Raw genomic sequence first — 21,351 nt, 5'->3', positions numbered from 1 at the left:
GGAATAGTGGTAGGAATTCTTATTTTACTGAGTAGAAAATTTAGTTTTTAAAACCAGTATAAAATATTGTTGTGCCATCTTCAGTCTGATTATGAATCATCCCTCTGCTTCATTGCTTCTGTTTAATCCAGTCTAATACCAGTACTCTTTCTAAAGAAGAAAATAAGTAATATTCACAACCTATATGAGAGGAAAAAAAGTCATTGACTCCCTCTGAAACCATTCGTAACTCTATTTATTTCAAATATAATTGCATTCTTTTATTCTTTTTACCTACTTTTATAAGCATTTTCTTAAAATTGGGCTTTCCAGAATGACAATCCCACACAATTTTTCTGGCCAAGGTTATTTCTTTCATAACTGCACTTCATAGTTATAGACATAGGTAAATAGTTTATCTTCTGAGGCTTCATGCAGAAAGAATGAGACAGAAGAGAAAGGAGGATTATAAAATTATGGCATATACTTGCTCAGATTCAATATTCAACTTGATGGTTCTATTTCTTCCTAATTTATCAGATACTTTCTCTTTTGTGTTTTGCTTGCTACTGTATGTTTCTACATTGCATTTTATTTAGATTAACTGTTTATGTACCATCTAAAAACATCTCCTGACATTTCAAGTCCTTGTAGAGTCGTATGCATACTTCTTGATCACCATTTTTACATCTGCCAGTCACGTTGTTCAAATGTTCTCCAACATTTTTAAGGTTTTATCTTAGACTTTAATATTTCCATGTTTTTAAATGGTTCCATGGAACAAGATAAAAATATACAAAATAATAAAAACCGTCTTAACTGTTGGAATTGTAAAGGAAAAAAATGAGAAATGCTAGCAGTTTTCAACAAATGTACAACAAAAAAAATAAATAGATGCAGGTTCAGTCTGTATTAATCAAAACCTGTTTGATTTGAAATTACACACTGGCATAGTGACTTTCATTTTATAATTGTGAAGGTACTTCATTAATTTGTAGTATCTGTGTGTGGAGTAACAGAAAAATTGTTGCTATCTTGTTGTTTATCACTGGTGGATTCTAGTGGATTCTAGTTTATGGCTACAGATTGATTTTGAAAAATTTTAGAAAATGCTTTTTGAGTGATTTCTTAACCTGAAAAATCATTAACATGTCTTCATATGTATATGAACTGTAACTATACACGCACAGCCCAGAAAACCAATTGTATCCTGGTCAGCATCACAAAGAGCATGGACAGGAAATCAAGGGAGTTCATTTTGCCCAATTTTACTCTGCTGAGACCCCACCTGGAGTCTTGCATCTGACTCTGGAGTCTTCAGCAGAAAGAAGACAGTGGGTACAGATCAGGGACACAGAAATGATCAGAGGGCTGGAGCATGCCTCCTCTGAAGAAGGGCAGAGAGAGCTAGGCTTGCAGAGCCTGGAGAAGAGATCACTCCAGGGAGACCTTCTTGTGGCCCTCCAGTACCTGAAGGGAACTTACAAGAAAGCTGGCGAGGAAGAAACTTTCTATCTGTCTCTCTGAGACAGGACAAAGGACAATGGGTTTTGAGCTGAAAAAAGATAGGTTTGGGTTAGACAGAAGGCAGAAATGTTTTATCATGAGAGTGCTGAGATACTGGAACAAGTTGTTCAGAGAGGTTGCAGATGTCCCATCACTGGAATTCCTCAAGGCCAGGTTGGATGGAGCTTTGAGCAACCTGGTCTACTGTAATATGTCCATACCCCAAAGAGTGGGAGAGGGCTAATTGATCTTTGAAGGTCCCGCCCAACTGAATTAATTCTGTGATTCTTTATTTTATAGAATTCTATATTTTGCTTCATTGTCTGTACAGTAGGCATATGTTATTGTCCAAGTATGTCACAGAAATAACATAGGCGTGGAACACCTCACTGGAAGACCTATCTCTTTCCATCACATTTGGGAAAAACTTTCTCCACAAGTTTCTCTCTTGACATTCTAAGCTTGTAAAAATGTACTCTCAATCTGTTTCACTGCACCTTTGCTGTGTGTCTGTGTGCACATCCAGAGCAACTGTAATCTCAAATTATTAGTAGGTGACTTCTTCTGAAATTAATCAGTGTTTCACTCTTGAAAATTGTTTTCTACATGATTTGAGCAAGCAAGGCTTTTTAGCAGAGGCTTGTACTGTGCTAGTGTCAGTTGATGCCTTTCGTGAGTCCTGTAGCAATGGTAGATGTTTCAGTCTCTATGCAGTAGAATACTAACCATATTTACTGGCAAAGGTTCAGGTCTCTTTTTCATGTAATTGGATTCCTGAGGGCTTAAATAATCTTTTTAATATATTGATGGATATTTATTGCAAGTTTCACTAGAAACATAAGTAAGTAGCCTTTACTTCCCCTTGTTGTCCTTGTCCTAATTTAGAGAACAGGTGTCTGCTCAGAAAGGCAGGAGCCTCTCTTTGCAAATGGAGAATGTAAACCTCTTCCCTCCAAATTATTATAATTTTGAAATCAAACGGCTCTCAGGCAAAGATAAGGGAATTAGGAATAACAGTTCTTTACTAGGGAAATTAAAATAGAAATCCAATACTACAAAGAAACAGACCCCAAGCCCTGACAAAGTCAGAGTACAACCTGACACCCTGTCAGGCAGGGTGTTGATAGCAGTTCGATTAAATGGTGGCTTTAGTCCTTTTGTAGTGACAGATGTGGTTCAGTTGAAGCAGTGGTCCTGTAGAAGGTGCAGTTTCCCTCCGGAGGTCCAGTGGTGATGTGGAGAGATCCAACTTCCCTCTGGAGTCCAGTGGAGAAAGGGGCTACCTTAGTGTCCCCCACACCTCTGTTTTATCTTTAAGAAATGTTGGGCTCTTCCCCCTGGCTGGAGCAACTTCCAATGGGATGAAGTAATTTTATCAGTCACAGAGTAGGACTCAGTGGGCCATTAGCAGAAGATACCTCCTTGGAGGAAGGATGAGTTGTGAAAAGATAAAGAACAATGCCCTGCCTGGTTTCAATGGATGGACCTTTAGCAGAACATCTCGCACGGAGATAAGCATCACCGCCCCCACCCTCAACAGATGGTGATAGAATAGATACCTTTTATCACATCCTGTATTGTAACCGCTGACATTCCTGTAGTGTGATATATCACAGAGTACATTTCTAACTACTAAAGAGGCAAATCAGATCAGGACAGAATCCTAATGGAGTTTCAGCTCTTCGTAAAGTGTATTATTCCTTTTAATGAAAGAGGGTTTTTTATGTATGCTCTTTGAAATTACTATACACTGTAAACTTTCAAGTGGATGTGCAAACACTCAGCAGTGCTTCTGTGTTGGCTGTCACATTTTCTATGTTGTTATTCACACTTTAATTCTTTCACACTTTAGATTCCTTGTGCAGCATTCTGTGCAAAGCAATCTCAGTAAGAAGAGGACAAATAGCACATTTTTAATTAAAACATCCACATAAATTGAGAGGGTAAATTGAAGGGTTGCTCATGTCATCCTATCATTGGCATGATTAATCCCACTGAAGACAAGAAAGCACAAGAAATGGATTTGTTCTTTGAATATGAGGAAGATATTTGCCCTAACACCTTCTTTAGAAAACAGATGTTGGGTCCAAGAACAAAAAAGTGGCTATTTAAGAGATCTCTTTCTAGCCTGTAGTATTTCCCGTGCCAGGTGCCAACACAGAAACATAGAAGAAAAGTTAGAAACAGAGGAAATATTACTCTGCTCCCATTCCCAGCAGCTTAGCAAACTTTGCAGAAGAAGCTTCATAGGCACCACTTGGTTTGTGAACATTGACAAGTTTTAGTCAGTTGGCCAATGGCATCCAAATCATCCTATTGCCATGAATTCCCAGTTTAGTGTTGTATTGTTTAAAAAGTACTTCCATCTGTTTATTTCAGACCTACTAATAAATTACTTTATTGAGTTCATACCTTTTTATGTTATAGTGCTTATGGTAAGGTAGTCGTTAAATTCCTATTTGCCACCTTCACCACTTCATCACTTTGGAGTGTTTTGCCATCTCTGCAGCTAGTTGTCTCTGTTTCAAGCTATTCTATTTATTCTCTCCTCATACAGAAGATACTTTATTCTCCTAAAAGCATATGTTGCTTTACTCTGTGTCTTGTCCTTTTCTGAAGTATTTTTTGAGGAAGTGTAACCAAGAAAATATACATCCTCTAACTTCTCACACAGACACTCTGGAGTAATATTGAGATGTTTTGTCATCTCTCAAAAATCTTTTTTTCCCCTACCTTCCTATTAATGTTAATATTTTAACTTCTCAAATATTATTTATGATTTCTCAGAAAGCTCTTTTTTAAAATATTCTGTCAGTGAAAGGAATAGAATTTCAGTGACAGCCAGGTGTGTTGAGTAGGTTTGCTTTGGAGATCACCTTGGACATCTCAAGAAAAAGAACTTGATATATAATATTTTGAGCTCTTCAGAGTTTAAAGCATATATGTTTCTTCAGATTCAGCCCTATCCAGTGCAAGGAATTCAAAATCCATTGAAATATATATTCAGATTCTGAATATTTTTGTGCTATGACATCTTATGGGATTTGTAGATAAGACAAATAAAGATGCTAAGTATACTACCTGGTTTTTGAATGTAATCCATCATATCTGATTTTCATTGTCTGAGACAACACTTTGCTCTGAGTACAGCCATGGGAAAGCACATGTCCTGTTTTAATTTAGTCAGAGATAATCTATTCCACAGCAGCAGGATAAACAATTGTCATTTGAATTCCCCAGTAGTCATATAATGTAATGATGATTGGCATCAGTTGTTGCATGTACTAGTTGTTGTAATAGAGTCTCCTCAGATCATTTTAACGTTAATTATTTTTAAGACAGATGTCTGTGGTTTTATGTGTTTATTTTAACTTAATTTTTGTCAATAGCTGTAATAAGTCATTATCAGGTAGCAATGTGCTATTCAATTGACGTTCCTCTGGCAGTCATACTGATAGTAGAACATTCCATTTCCATAAATATGAGGATATCTTGCTAGATATAGGGGAAAGTCTGGTAGATTTGACTGTATATTTAACTGTAGGTGATATTTTGATCTGGTAGGAACAGGTTCAGTATTTTTAAAGGCCAAAATATTGACAGTCCATAAACGCAAAGACAAATATAAGTGTCAAAGTACAGTAATTTCACGACAATAAGGTGCACCCTTTTGACTAAAATTTTGATTGAAACCCGGACGTGCACCTTATAATCCAGTGTGCCTTATATTTGGACAATGTTTGGAAATTTGCCAATCTGGAAGTGTGAGCCCACCTGGTCCCGAGCAGCAGTGCCAAGCGGCAGCACCACCTGGCCCCAGCAGCAACGTCAAGCAGGGCCGAGTCCATCTGGCCCTGAACCAAGCGAGTAAAACCCTCGATCACACGATTCCATTACTAATTTGTTACTTTGTTGTGCGCAGATCCTCACTGCCAAAAAAAAAAGTGCGTCTTATAGTCCAGTGCGCCGTATATATGGACAAAGTTTGGAAATTTGTCAACACCCAGAAGTGCACCTCATAATCTGGTGCGCCTTATGGTCGTGAAATTACTGTAATCTTTTAACATTGCTTATGGTAGTAAATAATCTATTTATTTCATATTCACCAGGGCAGACTTCCACTTTTTTTAAATGCTTTTTAAAATGCTTTTTTAAAATGTAGACAGAATATCCTGCTCAAGCACCTTTGGGCCCCTTAAAACACTAAAGATAATTACCAACTGGAACAACCTAAACAGTGAGGTACAAATGTGGTTGGGCTGGAGCACAGGCCCAGCCAGCAATGGCTGAAGAACACTACTTAGAGAAGGAGATTGGGCTGAGATCTCTCAGAGGTTGGCCAGAGGTCTGCTGACATTCCTTCCAATAGGAATAATCTCATGATTCTTGTAGAAGTCATTATTACTGAGATGTTTAGGTTTTGTACCAATGCCTCAATTAAAAGTCAATTCTTGCACAATTTTCATGGAGTTTTTCTATTTTCTTAGTAGAAACAAAGAAGGATTTTTGACAAAAAATACGTTTTAGCATACAGAATTTTAATATGAGGCCATGGATCCCTACCTAATATGTCTGAAGTGCATAAGAAGTTTTGAAGACTACAAAAATTAAGTACAGTAATTTCACGACTATAAGGCCCACCACACTATAAGGCGCACTTCCAGGTGTTGGCAAATTTCTGAACTTTGTCCATATATAAGGCACACTGGACTATAAGGCGCACTGGACTTTAAGGCACACTCCTTTTTTTCCAGCAAGGATCCATGCTCAAAAAAGTAACAAATTAGTAACGGAATCATGCAATCACAGGATTTACTGGCAGGTGCTCAATTTGCAAACATTTTTCACAGATTGGCATAACCTTTAAGTGCAGGCTCAGGCACCCCCCTGGTACCACGGGCCCCGGCACTCCCACCCACCCCTGGTGCCAGCTGGCGCGGCTTGGGGCTCTTACGGCGTGGCTGAGGCTCACAGCTTGGGGCTCCTGTGGCACAGCCGCGGCTCATGGATCAGCGCTACCGCGGCACCACACATCTCCCGGCTGGTGCTGCTGTGGCACCGCCCCCCTTGCGACTCAGCTCGCGGCTCACACTTCTAGGTTGGCAAATTTCCGAACTTTTTCCATATATAAGACGCACCAGATTATAAGGCACACTTCCGGGTTTCGATCAACATTTTAGTCAAAAGGCTGCGCCTTATAGTCATGCAATTACTGTAATTAGCTTTTAATCTGTTCTGCTGTATCTGTGATGTGAAGTGCTAAAAGTGTTCAGATTTCTTTCTTCAGCAATTTTTCCATAAACATTTATTTTCTAGAATGGAGTCCCTCCTTCCGTTTATCTTGTCTTACAGAGTTGCAGTTTATCAGAGTAAAAAGCAAACTGCATAGCATGTTATGTCTAAAAAATAGTGTTTACGAAGACAATGAAAAATCATATATGCACGTGTCATTTGTAGAAGTACCCATTCCCAATTGCATTCACTCCTTAAATATGCTTTTTACCCATCCTGTTTTTGCAACCAAGCAAAATTCTGAGTCATTCTCTGTGCTGGCTTTGGAGAAGCAATTACTCAGCTCAGAAATGTTTTCTGCTTTGCAGGGTTCTTCAACTTTCAAAAAATGAACTTGAGTTGCAATGCAAAAGTGCAAAAATAAATCCAAAAACAAAACCAAAAAAAATCCCAAGCCAACAACAACAGGAATAGAAACAAACACAAGCAAGTAAATTAAGCTTCCCTTCTACTGTCTACTGAAAGTTAAATTCTTAACTTATGTTTATAATTTCCACTTGCTTTCTATTTAGACAAGTAATCTTGAAGTAACTGCCAGGCAATCGAATATTCAGCACAGGGCACACTTGATCACATGAATTGGATACCGCAACAGGTCAGATTTTATAGCAAGAGACTGTTCCCTGATCTGGCTGAGGAGGTTGACTACAGTCTTCTAGCTTCTGCAGACATGATGTTGTGTCAGGATTAAAGCCTGAACTAAGTTCCTTAGTTGACCAGGGTTTTTCCAGCACTGTGCTAAATAATATTTCCCTTATCCTCTTATAGGAGGAATAAAAGTGCACCAGAACAATCTCATTATGATCTTAGTTTAGAGACAAGGAGACTTTCACCTTTTTATAGTGTAAAATGAATGCATAGTAGATAAAATAAGTTCACAGGATTTATGCATGTGAAGTTACATGAATTTCTTAATGCACTTTTTCTTTCTTTGCAGCTATTGGCTGACAAACAAGGTCCACATTAAACGACCCAGCACTGGTCTCCTCATGTATACACTTGCCACCAGATTTTGTGATGAAATTCACCTGTACGGATTTTGGCCATTCCCAAAGGATTTACATGGAAAACCAGTCAAGTATCACTATTATGATGATCTGAAGTATCGGTACTTTTCTAATGCCAGTCCTCACAGGATGCCATTAGAGTTTAAAACATTGTATGTATTACATAATAGAGGAGCACTTAAATTAACAACAGGGAAATGCATACAGCAATAAAGCACATGTAAAGTACAATAAGTATAGAATACACATCTCATCATAAAGATGTTGTGGAATGGCGTTGGAACCACAGTGGGGATTTGTTTCAATACCCATTAAGTAATTGGAAAAAGGTATTATATCAGAAGTACATAACCAGCTATTATACCTGTAAAGTGCTATATAACTGAGCTATCTTGACTGCAAAGGTTCAAGTAAGTGCCATTTTCACTAAGAACAAAGCTTGAATGTATGCTCAGTAGTGTTTACAGAATACAGTGACACATTCATCATGAATTGAAGAAGAAAAAGAGCCTACCAATTTGCAACTGTGATCAGACAGCCCACACAAGAATACCCAGTAGATGGAATATTTACTTGAGTAAGTAAATTAGGCTTTGGCAGAAAATATTATGATGGTTTTAAATAGAGAAAGTGAAGTCTGTTAGATCAAACAAATCAGTAAATGCCTTCAGTCAGAGAACTGTTTCTGATATTGTATAATAACCTCACCTTTGCTTGCTGTTTTTCATACTGCCATAGGTTGCGTTTTGTTGCTTTTAAGTTTTTGGAGCCTTAAAAGATTTCAAGGATGTTATGAGTAATTACATTTTTTATCTTACAGATTTGTCTTCAGGAAAAAAGTTTTGTTAAGTGTGGGAAGGTAGAGGGAAACATCAAATATTTTATTAAGTGTTTTTTGTGTTGTATCCTGCTGTCAGACAATCCTTAACATCCCAATTGTTTTTCTAGCCACTGTTGTCAGTACTCATTACATGAATCCATGCAGATATCATTTTGATGTGTCTTAAAGAGAAGTTTTTCTTTCCTGTACAGATTTGAAGACATACGAGAGGATGCCCTTGTTTTTGGTGCCAAAGATTACTTTAATACATACTTTTTCCTTATCTTGGAGAAATGATATGGATTTTTGTTTCTTTGCTGCTTAAGGGAACATGTTCTTTGTTATTTATATTTTTAAGCATCTCAGATCAAAGCCTCTTCACTGACTTCACATATATTTTCTGATTTCTTCAGAAAAATCTGCAGGAGTAAAGAAATTACTTCATGCATTCAAAGATACATGTGTGTGTATATATATATACAATTTTATTCTTGGCAGAAAGGAAAAGTCTTAAGAAACTCAGGTGACAGTGGAACTAAAGGAAAAAAAAGACCTTGCCAATTAATAGAAAAAATTGCTGATCATACAGTTATTTTAAACTTCTAATGCTTTTAAATTATCTCTTTGCTTAATATACCTGTTTTGTATTATCTAGATGTTCTGACGTGTAACTGACTGAAATAGTGCAGAGCTACATTATCTCACAGTTGTTTTTTTTGATCATCAGTCTTGTTTATCCAAAAAACCAAGAGTTCTTTCACTTCCTTCTTTCCAAAACAAGAGAACAAGAAATTACAGGAGCATGGGAGAGGGTGGAGTATCAGTACAGCATACATTATAAACAAAATTTGTCATCCTATGATTTTTTTAGTGCTGAAGGGGCACATACATGGGTAACATCATGGTTTCACATCTTTCCTGCTATGCTCGGCTAAGGAGTATGCATGCAAGTATAATGTATGGATATTTTCTTTTTATGTTTCCAGAGTTACATTTGGTTCCAGTCTCCGAATATGGTATTCAGTGTATCTACTAAATGTTGAATTAGTTTCAGCAATTTCATATGTATCACCATTCTCACAAACATTGCTAGCTCTTCCGTTTTCTCCTCTTAAGCTCATGTATTTCATCATGCATGATTGGAGATCTGCAATTATGCAGATTTGCTAGCTAAATCACTGCCTTGCAGCCAAATATTACAAGAAGTAGAAAGTCAGTTCTGTTATATGTAAGACATAGTAACCAGACTCTCATATCTAGGACAGTTTACTTTGGCCACATGCTAATGTACAATAAGCGGTTCAAAGATGAATCTCACTGAAATCAAGGCATCATGAGGAACTAAACAGCCATGCAGACCGGAATGTGTTAAATTTGCTGTTAAACCAGAGGGTGCTATTTGTTCAGTATGTACACCTTCATTTTAATACAAAGTTATTTCTTCGATGAAGGGTGAACATATTCCTGTTCTTGCTGTTAGGGTTTTGCTACTGTTGATCTTTTAAAGCATATTTCATATGCATTGACAAAACTGTTATTGAAATAAATAATTCACAGACTGCCAGTCTCTCAGAAACTCAGAGAAACATCTGCTCAACTCTTCTCTTCTGGGAATGTTTTTTCTTCTCTTTCGTGTCAGGCCATCGACAAACAGCATGCTCAAGTAATCTAAAATGCTACCTGACACATGATTTTGTTCACCTGTGGAAGGTTTGAATATGCCTTGATTTTTGTTACATATTGATTATGTATCTTGCAGCAAAGTCTTCATGTGAGCTTTACTTTAGTACATAAGCCATGGAATCTAGATTTTTACCGTGTCACTTAACTTCTCTGACTTGGTTTGGCAAAAGACGTTGACAGTAGCGCCTGCTTCAAGGACAACAGAGTTTTCCCATACCTCCTTAAAACTGGGCCTTAACCTCATCTTCTGCAGGCTTCCTACCTTCAGTACTGCATTCTTGGACACCGTGAGCCATAGGCTCAGGACACTCTGCTGTCATCCACGCTCATCCTTCTCACAGCACTCTCCCCTCACACCAGCACCTAGGTGTGCCCCCCTACCAAAACCATGGGACTCCACATCTCTTCTCTCACCTGCCTCAGTTTATCCCGAGCTGAGGTGTGATGTAGTGAGGAGTGGGTCTCAAATTATTCTCTGGGCAACTCTGTAGCAGTTCTAGTTTTTGACCGTGTGGGTTTTCACAAGCACTAGGAGTAATTTTGCACTATTGGTCTTGTATAAGATCTGTGTCTGTGTGGAGCCCGGAGATACTAGAAGGCTTCCAGGTGTGTGGTTTGTTTTGCTACAAATTGTTTCGAGATACTTTGTCACCACCAGTTTGGTCTAAGGCGACCTGAGGTGAGACATGCCCAGGACTGTCCCTGTTGTTTGCATTATACAGCTGCGAAGCAGTAGCAATTGCAGACGTTGTTCTTGTATTTCCCTTCTACCTCCTGGGGCTCTTCGAGCATTTCCATTAAGGCACTCCAGGACCTAACTGAAAAAACAGATTACTTCCACTGTGTGACTTTTTCCCTAAAGGTGACCCAGGGCATTGCAGCAAAACCTTAACTGCTGTATAGAGACTTTGAGGTAGAACAGATTTCACTTTGTGGTCCTTCACTGGTTAGCAGTCAACAGTTTAAGCCTTCATAGCTGCCTTGGGTGATTTCTGTTGTTTATCTACATTCACAACTCTGCTGCCCACAACACAGAGGAGATAATAAATTTATAATTTCCACTTTTATAATCCAATAGTATCAACAACTAGTAGAAAGTAGTAGGATAAAAAGAAAAATCCCTAATGTTGTAATGTTATCTGCCCTGGTGTGAAACAACTGAAATGCCAGTCAGTTGTGTTCAGAGTGTTCCTCAAATTTATCCTCTCATCAACTATATCAACTGCCTGCTGTAGTTCCTAAATGTGCATTAAAAATAGGAACTGGAAACTAAATCAAGACAGCAGAACACGTATATTTTTCCAAAGCTTATGGCAGCTTTGCATTAAGCAACTTGATTTCATTTAGATAAATTGATTGTAAATCTCTTATTAAGACATATGTTAATGTTCACATGACAGTCTTTCTTATTTTATATAAATAATAGATAAATGTTTGATTGTTAATTTTTCAGCTTGGGGACAGTTCTCTTCCACAGCTCTGAGCCACTCTCCAGATATAAGATCTACTTAACCTTTCAAATCTGAATCTGACATGTAGTAACAACTGTGTCATTCTTTTGTTAAACTATATAAGCAACATGTGCTTGAGGTCAGTACTTTTTCTGTAATTGACTGCAATTTGAAGAAAAACAAGTGTGGGTTCAGTACCTGTTTTTAGTGGTTGATCTAGCAAAGTGCTAAGCTGTGCTCTTTGTGCTGACTTTCCTGGCAGAGATGTGTCCAGGATTTAGATGGGGATCAAGATTAGCATATTTCAGGATAGAAATCTGAAATTGCACATAATTTATTTTTAAGAGCACTGTTAACTTTGTGTAGGGAAAAGCACAATTGTTATAAATGTAGGTCAAGGAGAGTACTATACTGAGTGTATATCATACAATTTCTGTGGTTTAAAGTATTGATACAAATTCTCTCAGAATTTACATGTTTGACACTGTTAGTCTTATTTCAAGTACAGCTATGGGGATTGTTTTTTATTTGTATAACTGAAAAATAAAAATTTCTTTTCATGTTTTCTGCTATATTCTGTTCCATAGTCCTTTGTAACACAGTTATGGTAATTTTATCAATCTTGTGCTAATTGTAAAAATCTGGAAGAAGAGTGTCTGCTCCTTTAATCAGGGACTTTCTCAACACAAAAGGGGATATTAAGAAAAGGACGAAGCCATAAACAGAACAGAGAGACCCAAACTTGTCTGACCATAACAAGGGAGGCAGAGATGAGAACCAGAATTGATGAGTCACACAAAATGGTAGAGTGTAGTATTTTTTATTCCAGAATGATTTTCTGATCAAGGACTTTGTCAAATGGGATACTAAGGAGAAAGGGGAAGCAAAGTATGTGGAGACCCAAACCTAAGAGGCAAGTCATAATGGAGACAAGGAGAAGTCAACCTCATCAGTCACACTGAACAGCTATCAAGGAACTGTGGGCAAATGGTACTTTCCAACTGATAAGGATGCAGTCCTGGGCACCCAGGATGTTGGAGGGGAATTGGTGGGTTTTTGCAAATGGGGCAATGTGCAGGGGAGAAAGAGAAGAGGAATAGACAGAAAATGTAAACCATGGTGGGTCAGTATGCTTGTCTGGCAGATTCCTAAGGCTGATTGCCCCAGTCTATCTCAAGTCCATTAAATCTTCTCTTACCTTCTTCTCTGTGTAATCTCAATGTCTTTCTCATGTGTGTGCATGCTGGAAGGACTCAGTGCCAGATAGTGGGGAACTGTTGTTAGAGGACTGGGTGCCAGCTGCTGAAGTGCTGATTAGGGATGTGGATGCCCCTGGCCTGTGATGTTAGCTGCTGGAGCAAGTGGTGGGGGTCTCAGTCACTCTCTACAACTACTGAAATGAAGAGCTTTATGCCAGGAGGGGGTTGCGATGAGTGTTAGGGGAAATTTCTTCACTGAAAGGGTAGTTAGGCATTCAAACAGCCTGCCCAGGGAAGTGGGGGAGTCAGACCTGAGAGACATGGTATAGTGGTGGATTTGACAGTGCTGGGTTAACTGTTATACTCAATGATTCTGGAGGTCTTTTCCAACCTTAATGATTCTGTGATTCAGTGTTGGCACTGTAGTAAGTAGTGTTCCCTAACCCCCTGTGGGGGGAAGGGAATGCTGGGTGTTCCCAAAACCAGCTGCTGGGCAGGTTCTGCATGGGTGAGGCAAGTGGGGGGATCAGCGCTGGTTGTTGCAGTAGAACCACAGTCTACTGTGTTCACAGGTTACAGTCTTATTTGTCTGGTGCCAACTGCTGGGACAAAGTGTCTCTGTTCTCCCCAAATCTGGTGTAGATGAGATGCATGTGGCCGTCACCAGCAGGCTTCTATCTGGACCAGCCAGAAAGTTGAGGACACATGGGTCTGACAAGGGGCTCCGGGGTTGGGGCAGGGGCACCAGGCAGGCAGAGGGGGGCTCCATGAACATGCTCATAAACTTGGAGAGTGTTCCCAGAATGTTGTACCGGGGACCTTCTGCCTGCCAACCCAGGAGGAGCAGGGAACCCTGGGGTACTGTACAGTGCCAGTGCAAGTGACCAACCATGTTGATGTCCTCTGTGTGTCACAAAGATGTGTGGTCAGCTTCACTTCTGTGTGTGCTTGAAAATGAGAAAACACTGCCCTCAGTCTGGGCAGAGACCCTGGGCCCCCAGGCACTGAATATCAGCCAGGCAGGAAAGGTCCTGGCTCAAATGCCCCATTAATAGAATCTATTATAAAATGTTTGAAGCAAAACAGGAGAGCAAAACCGACTCAGTGAGATCTAGATTTAAGCTCTGTACACACTTTAAATTTTTAAATGAAATGGAAAAAAATTGTGCTCAGTGATTGTATGAAGGAATGTGGAAATCATAGATAATACTGCAAGTATCATACAGTACATTTAAAGCCTATTAAATACATCACTATCAATCATAGATTCAAACAATAACAGATTTCTAAACCTTTACAGATATCTTGCAAAAGGAAATATACACCTCCATTCTAGTTACAAATACCAGGAAATATCCCCAACTTTTTCTGTAACGAGTTGGATATTTTTATGCTGTAATTGCAGTTTCAGTCTTCCCGCACTATTGGAGCTTACGCATCTTTTAAAATTGTATGACTGTGTTGTTTTTCATTACACAGGCATAAAAGAGGCCAAATTTTGCTGAATTCTGCTTATGGCTCTGGAATATTAATTTGATTATTTTTAATTGCTATCCATTTTTATTGAAACATGTTGTTGTTTGATTGCTTACTACAGCAAAAATATAAGCATATAATTGATAATAAGTAATGGCACTTATGAAATATTACTACACTGCAATGAAGACCTGCTCACACTGGCTTTGTTCAGCTATACTTTCTTCTGCCAGTTCTGAAAGTGACCTCATGAACTTCTCCTTTTTGTATTCAGTTTATGCCCTATCTCTTGCTTCTTCCCTATATTCCCAAATAAATGCACAAATCAATGAGATGTTTTCACCCTTTTCTTACTGCAAAACTTTAAAGATTTTTATGAGATTCAAGTGCTGCCTTAAGATACCTGACTGACAAGATGAAAGACAGCTTTTCAAAGGAGTACCTCAAATGGTGTAATACCAAAAGCAGGTAGCTTCCTCTTCTGGTTTAGTTGTCCTTTTATGGCACTCAGGTGGTCACAGAGCTAGCCAACTGCACATGTACCTAGTTAGCAGTGTAGCACTGAGCAGCTTGTTAGAAGAAATCTCTGGAGATCTTTAGTCCAATCCCATTGCCAGAGCAGATGTACTCAGTGACCAGGTGACTTTGGAATATCTCCAGAGATGTATCCTCTGCAACCTTTCTGTGCAGCCCATTTCAATACTCTGTCAACCTCAAAGTTAAACCTTTTCCTCATACTGAGATGGGGGTCTGTGTTTCAGTTTGTTCTGCTACCCCTTCAAGGGGCTGTGGTCCCAAAGAAAAAGAATACATGCATTCCAAGGGGAGTGCAATGATAAACATAAAATGACAAAAAGGAACAAGAAGGATTCACTCTACTAAGGAGACGTTGCTTGAGTCTCAGTGCTCTTTGATATTTTAGAGCAAACAGCTGCTAGATCAGAAACCAACATAGATCTCTCAGGCAGTGGTTCTTCTTTTGGTGCTTCTGATGGTTTTTCTCTGTATGCTTCATCCATGTAGTAAGCAAAAGATTAAGTCTTGCCATCCAAGTCTGTTGTTTTCTGCCTATTTACATCAAATCTGCTTTTGCTAATATGTTTGATGGTGATTCTTTAAGCAACCTAAACCACTTATTGACAACATACTGTGACAATTACGTTAATGTGTGAATGTTATACAGTGAGCAATCCTGACTATACTTAAGTAAAAGTTCAACTCCTGCTTTTAAGCACAGTCTCCATCTAAGGGACAATAAAAGGCATTCCTGGAATGCTCCTGCCTAAAAAACCCCTGTTGCCTCACAAGGATACTATCAAGGAATTAAAACCCAGACCTATGTAAAGCAGGAAAAATTATTAGTTCTAGTGTCGGAATGGGCATGGACAGTCAGTCAAGACTGCCTGAAAATATGTTCTGTATACTAAATAAGCCCTTCCAAATAGTCACCATTGTTACGTGACGGGCATCTCCAAAATTACAATAATTTAATGAATATAAGACGCACCGGATTATAAGGCACACCTCCAGGTGTCGGCAAATTTCCAAACTTTGTCCATATATAAGGGGCACCAGACTATAAGGTGCACTTTTTTTTTTTTGCAACCAGGATCCACAAGCAACAAAGTAACGAATTAGTAACGAATCGCGTGATCATGGGTTTATGGGTGGGTGCTAAATTTGCAAACCTTTGCAATGGAAAAAGGATCCAGAAAGAATCGCGCGAACGCAGGTTTACAGGCAGGTGCTGAATTTCAAAACCTTTGCAACAGAAAAAGGATACAGAAAGAATCATGCAAATGCGGGTTTACGGGCAGGTGCTAAATTTGCAAACCTTTGTGAAGGAAAAAGGATGCAGAAAGAATTGCGTGAATGTGGTTTACTGGCAGGTGCTTAATTTGCAAACCTTTGAAAAGGAAAAAGGATGCAGAAAGAATCATGCAAACGTGGGTTTATGGGCAGGTGCTGAATTTGCAAACCTTTTCAATGGAAAAAGGATACACGCGAATGCGGGTTTACAGGCAGGTGCTCAATTTGCAAACCTTTGCAACGTATCGGCATAGCCTTTAAGTGCAGCCTAAAAAGAATCAAAACACTGAAACAAATACAGAGAAAAATCACTCACTTCTATGAAACTTTTAAACAGCTTTATTTTTCAGTCGGCTCTATTCATCTTCCATGAAACCTTCGAACTCTTCGTCCTCTATATCGGAAATCATTAATTGGGCGATGACGGCATCCAGCAAACCCGAACCTGTATCACCCATATCTTCATCGTCAGAGTCATCAGTTTCGGTACTCTTGATGCCATCACTGGTCAGTCCAAGAATGATGTTGGCCTTCGCAAACCCTCGGATGATAGTTCTGGAGGATACTTTATGCCAGGCATCCACTATTCACTGGCACACAGTGGCATAACTTGCCTGATGTTGCCTCCAGGTATTTGTGAAAAAAGTGCTCTCCTTCTACCATCCAGTTTTCCCACATAATTTGCAGTTTTGCCTTGAAGGAACGAATGACACTTATGTCCGATGCATTTCTTTGGTCAAACCACCTGGTATTACACCAAGCTCCGAGTTCATCTTTTTCACCAGGACTTTCACACTTTTTGTTTAGTGGGCACGCATGGAGTCGTAAACCAACGCTGCTGGTGACGCACGAAAAAAATCTATCTGGTATGTGAACGTAAACTACTAATAGCCACTTCTTCATTATCTCTTCATCCATCCAGCCTTTGGGATTCACTTCAACAATCAACAGCTGGAAATGTTTCTTTAGGCAACGTTTTTCTTTTAAAAATTACCATTGGGGGTAATTTCTGCTCATTTCATGAAACACTGAGAACTACAGTAAACAATGTCTTTTCATTCCCTGTGGTGCAAATTGGTACCGTGGATGTTCCAGTTCTCTTGGCAGTTCGGGTCAGCAGCATATCGAAAGTGAGGGGGACTTCGTCCATGTTGATGATGTGGTCTGGCTGTATATTTTTTCAGAGATCTTGCTTTTGCTGTAACTCTGAAAGCTGGCTAACTTTTCCTCATAATCCGCCAGCAGCTGCTGAGAAATCGTTGTCCTTGTACGGATAGAGAGCTGCCATCATTTCGTGAAACAGAAGCACCAAGACAGCCCTGCTTTACAGTCATTTATACCCGTTTCATTTGCCATCGCTTTGGCTTTTATCCCAGTGGCGACAGTTGAGAAGCTTCTGCCAGCTGCTCTTTGTTCAGAAATCTATTGGTCGAGTCTGTCTTCTAGTTGGGGCCATCTTGCTTTATTTCCGCAGAAACTTTTCTTTGTCTTCTTTGCAAGACGTAGGTCATCTTCTTGCTTTCTCCACTTGCGCACCATGGACTCATTAATGTTGTATTCTCTAACTGCAGCTCTACTTCCATGTTCTTTTGCATCGTTGATTGCTTTCAATTTAAAATCTGCATCGTAAGCAAGTCTCCTCTGTGGAGCCATTTCGAAGTCACTCTCCCCATTAACACCCCCCCTCAGTAATGCCTTCATCCACAGGAAGGCAAGAAGCTTTTCTCTAATTGGTTTATCATGGTCAGAAATGCAGGATTCATCTAAATCGCCACGCCCCAACATCCCCTAGTCTAAATAATGCAAGCAACGCGACTTTTTGCTTGGGAAAGGTGTGATGCAGTGTCAGCTAACAGTAAATTTCCGAACTTTGTCCATGTAGAAGGAGCACTGGACTATGAGGCACAGGTTTTTTTTGCCGCAAGGATCCACATGCAACAAAGTAATGAATTAGTAATGGAATCATGTGATAGCAGGGTTTACTGGCAGGTGTTCAATTTGCAAACATTATTCATGGATCAGCATAGCCTTTAAACGCAGTCCCAGGCACCCTCCCCGAGCCCTGGGCCCTGGCACTCCCACCTGCCCCCGACCCTGGCTAGCGCGGCATGCGGCTCTCGTGGCTGGCACAACATGTGGCTCTCGCAGCTGGCATGGCACGTGGCTCACAGCGTGGTGCTTGCAGTTCACGACGCGGTGCTCGTGGCTCGCAGCGCGTTGCTCGCGATTCACACTTCCAGGTAGGCAAATTTCCAAACTTTGTCCATGTATAAGGCGCACTGGATTATAAGGCGAACTTCCGGATTTCAATCAAAATTTTAGTCAAAAGGGTGCGTCTTATAGTCATGAAAGTACTGTACTTTAAAGACATGTAGGATTTTTGTACTAGATCATCTTGCCTCAAATTAGTAAGCAATCAGTTAATTTCTGAAATCCTGATAAAGTGGATTCACACTCACAGTGTTTTGCTAATACAGAAGTGATGAAATGAGCTACTTCCATTGATGTCAGCAGATAGTCAAGTGCAAGCATCTTTTCTGAAAGAATATCTTCTCAAAAATCTTTTTGATTAATTAGCTGTGCTGTTCAGATAGTGTTCCTAGGACTTTTGTCTCCTTACTACCTCCTGAATATTATTCTCATTAGCTTGTTTTTCTTTCAGAAATTGTTGTGAGATAATTTAACTTCTGCTGAGGAATTCTGATGAAAAATGGAATCCAAGAAACAAGGTGAAGTATGATTAAAGAGAACAAGCTGTTTGGGAAGAAAAGAGATCCTACACCTCACTGCTAGGCAATTCAAAGGAAAAGCGCCTATTCGGCATCAGTAACAGATGTGTACTGCTGTCTAAGACTGAAGATGTTTGATTGTAGTGTCAAAAGAAATGGAGTTTCTAAGAGGCCAAGGATGGTAGAAAACACAGGAAAAGCAGGAATCGTGTCACAGAGAAACAGAATGAAGCTTTTCTCTTCCCTTCAGCCTTAGTGTGGATTTTGTGTGTGCATAAGCCAAAACAGATGGAAGGGGAAAGGACTTTTCTTCAGATGAATGACAGCATTGCAAACTGTGTATGCGAGAAAGGAAATGCATTCACTCTCACAGGGATAAAAAGCTTTCTAAACCCTGTCAGAAGTTTCCAAAGCCTTTTAACACATCTGCAGTAAAACAGAAAGAGATCATTATCACCTTGGCCTCACCTTATGTCAAAAAAAAAAAAGAAAAATATTTGCATAAAACTTTACCAAATTACATATAACCTTTACTTCTTCACAAACTCTTGCATTCTATTCACACATGGATAGGCAACAAATATGTTCAAAAAACGGACAGTATAAATGAAAACTTAAACCCAGTAGCATTTACTTTTCAGTCCATAAATCTTTCTGTTTTCAGTGACCAGATATTATAGTTATACTTTGTCAGCTTAGCTTTTGGTTGTACATACCTGAATTTAGGACTGTAACAAACACTTGTACAGGGACCTGTAACCAAAGATGTTAACTTTTAAAATAAGACTGTTCCATTTCTCCAAATTTAAAAGCCCTCAAAACCTATAAATAAACAAATTTAAAACATGGAATGTTATAATGAGAAATGGTTTTCTAGACTGGAACGATGATATTCTACAATACCCTGGCACAGTTGCCTCAGAGCTTAGATTTGGTTATGGATGGAATTGATAGCTTCAAAAGAGTTAAGCTGGATGGATAAAATCTAACTTGACACATCTCTGGAGCATTGATATCCCAAGGAAAAAGGTGAAGTTCTGAAGAATTGTAAGGTGACCGTTCTCTGTAATTGCAGACTTTTATTTCTCTATGATTGCAATGGCAAATAATGATAGGACTAAGTGGGGTCTGTGTGCTTTGATGGCCTACTGTTTCTTTATTTGTTTTATCTATGAGTCTTGACTAAGTTTCTGAGGTCTGCTTTTTCTCCTGCCCATCTGCAAGGAACTCACAGGATTCCCTGACAGCCTGTACATGACAGCAAAGAGGATATTTTATGTTCTTTAATCTCAGGAAGATAACACACTAGGAAACCGTTCACTTCCTGCTGATGCTAGTCTGTTTCAGATCAAGTTCTCTACAACACAGAAGATTTTTTCAATATTTTTCTACTTCTACCCCAGACGTTCTGCATTTTGCTAATTTGCAATTGACATGGAAATAGTTTCCCCTTTACTGAGTGTAAATGTGCACTTGCACATACTGTTTTCATAGGTTTAGAACATACACATACACAGATAAATAGAAACACATATATAATATCACAGTAATATTTTGAAGATAAATGTGTATATATTTATGTGTATATATATACAGTAATTTCACTACTATAATGCGCACCCATTTGACTAAAATTTTCCCCCGAACCCGGAAGTGCGCCTTATAGTCTGGTGCGTCTTATCTGATGGACAAAGTTGCGACATTTGCCACACCGGAAGTGTGAGCCGTGAGCCATGGGCGGAGCCGGCAGTGCCACGGCAACTGGGTGGAGGCGGGCCTTGGGGCCCGCAGCACCACCCCTCCTGGGTCCAGGCAGGCCCGGGGGCCCATGGCTGCCAGGTGAAGGTGAGCCAGGGGGCCCGCGGTGATGCCTCTCCCGGATCCAGGTGGGTTTGGGGGCCAGCAGCATCACCCCTCCCAGGTCCAGGCAGGCTCAGGGGCCCATGGTTGCCGGGTAAAGGCGGGCCAGGTGGCCCACAGCACCGCCCCTATCGGGTCTGAGTGGACCCGGGGGCCCATGGTTGCTGGGTGAAGGTGGGCCAGGGGGCCCGCAGCACCGCCCCTCCCGGGTCCAGGCAGGCTAGGGGGCCCATAGTTGCTCGGTGAAGGCGTGCCAGGGGGCCCGTGGCACTGCCCCTCCCGGGTCCAGGCGGTCCCCGGAGCCAGTGGGTTCCAGGTTGAGGCAGGACCTCAGCCAGCAACCGCGTGGGGGGAGCTGCAAAAAAAAAGTGTACCTTATAGTCCGGTGCGCCTTATATGATCTACAAAGTTGTGAATTTTGCCGACTCCTGGGGGGTGCGCCTTATAGTCTGGTGTGCCTTATGGTCGTGAAAATACTGTACATAAAATCTAGTGAAATGTATATATATTCCTCACAGGACTTTTTGTTACTTATGAATC

The 21,351-nt window shown here is 40.0% G+C and overlaps 1 protein-coding gene across 10 annotated transcripts in view; it reads left to right on the top strand.

Moving 5' to 3' along the window:
- The window catches only part of ST8SIA4 (ST8 alpha-N-acetyl-neuraminide alpha-2,8-sialyltransferase 4), a 105,696-nt gene that overhangs the window by 56,570 nt on the left and 27,775 nt on the right, over positions 1 to 21,351 (top strand). For 2 of the 10 annotated variants that reach the window (XM_042780175.1, XM_033085020.1), the window contains one exon: positions 7,715 to 12,452. The exons of 5 other annotated variants lie outside the window; for them this stretch is intronic. In XM_042780175.1, coding sequence (XP_042636109.1) covers positions 7,715 to 7,997 — 283 coding nt within the window. In that variant the 3' untranslated portion in view covers positions 7,998 to 12,452. Of the gene's footprint in view, positions 1 to 7,714; positions 12,453 to 18,884; positions 20,506 to 21,351 lie in introns of those variants that run through there. 3 more of the 10 variants (XR_004420692.2, XR_004420693.1, XM_033085025.2) reach the window with 3 other exon arrangements.

Source organism: Catharus ustulatus, chromosome Z (assembly GCF_009819885.2).
Source record: "Catharus ustulatus isolate bCatUst1 chromosome Z, bCatUst1.pri.v2, whole genome shotgun sequence".
Taxonomy (NCBI): Eukaryota; Metazoa; Chordata; class Aves; order Passeriformes; family Turdidae; genus Catharus; species Catharus ustulatus.
This window is presented reverse-complemented; position numbering and strand designations above follow the sequence as displayed.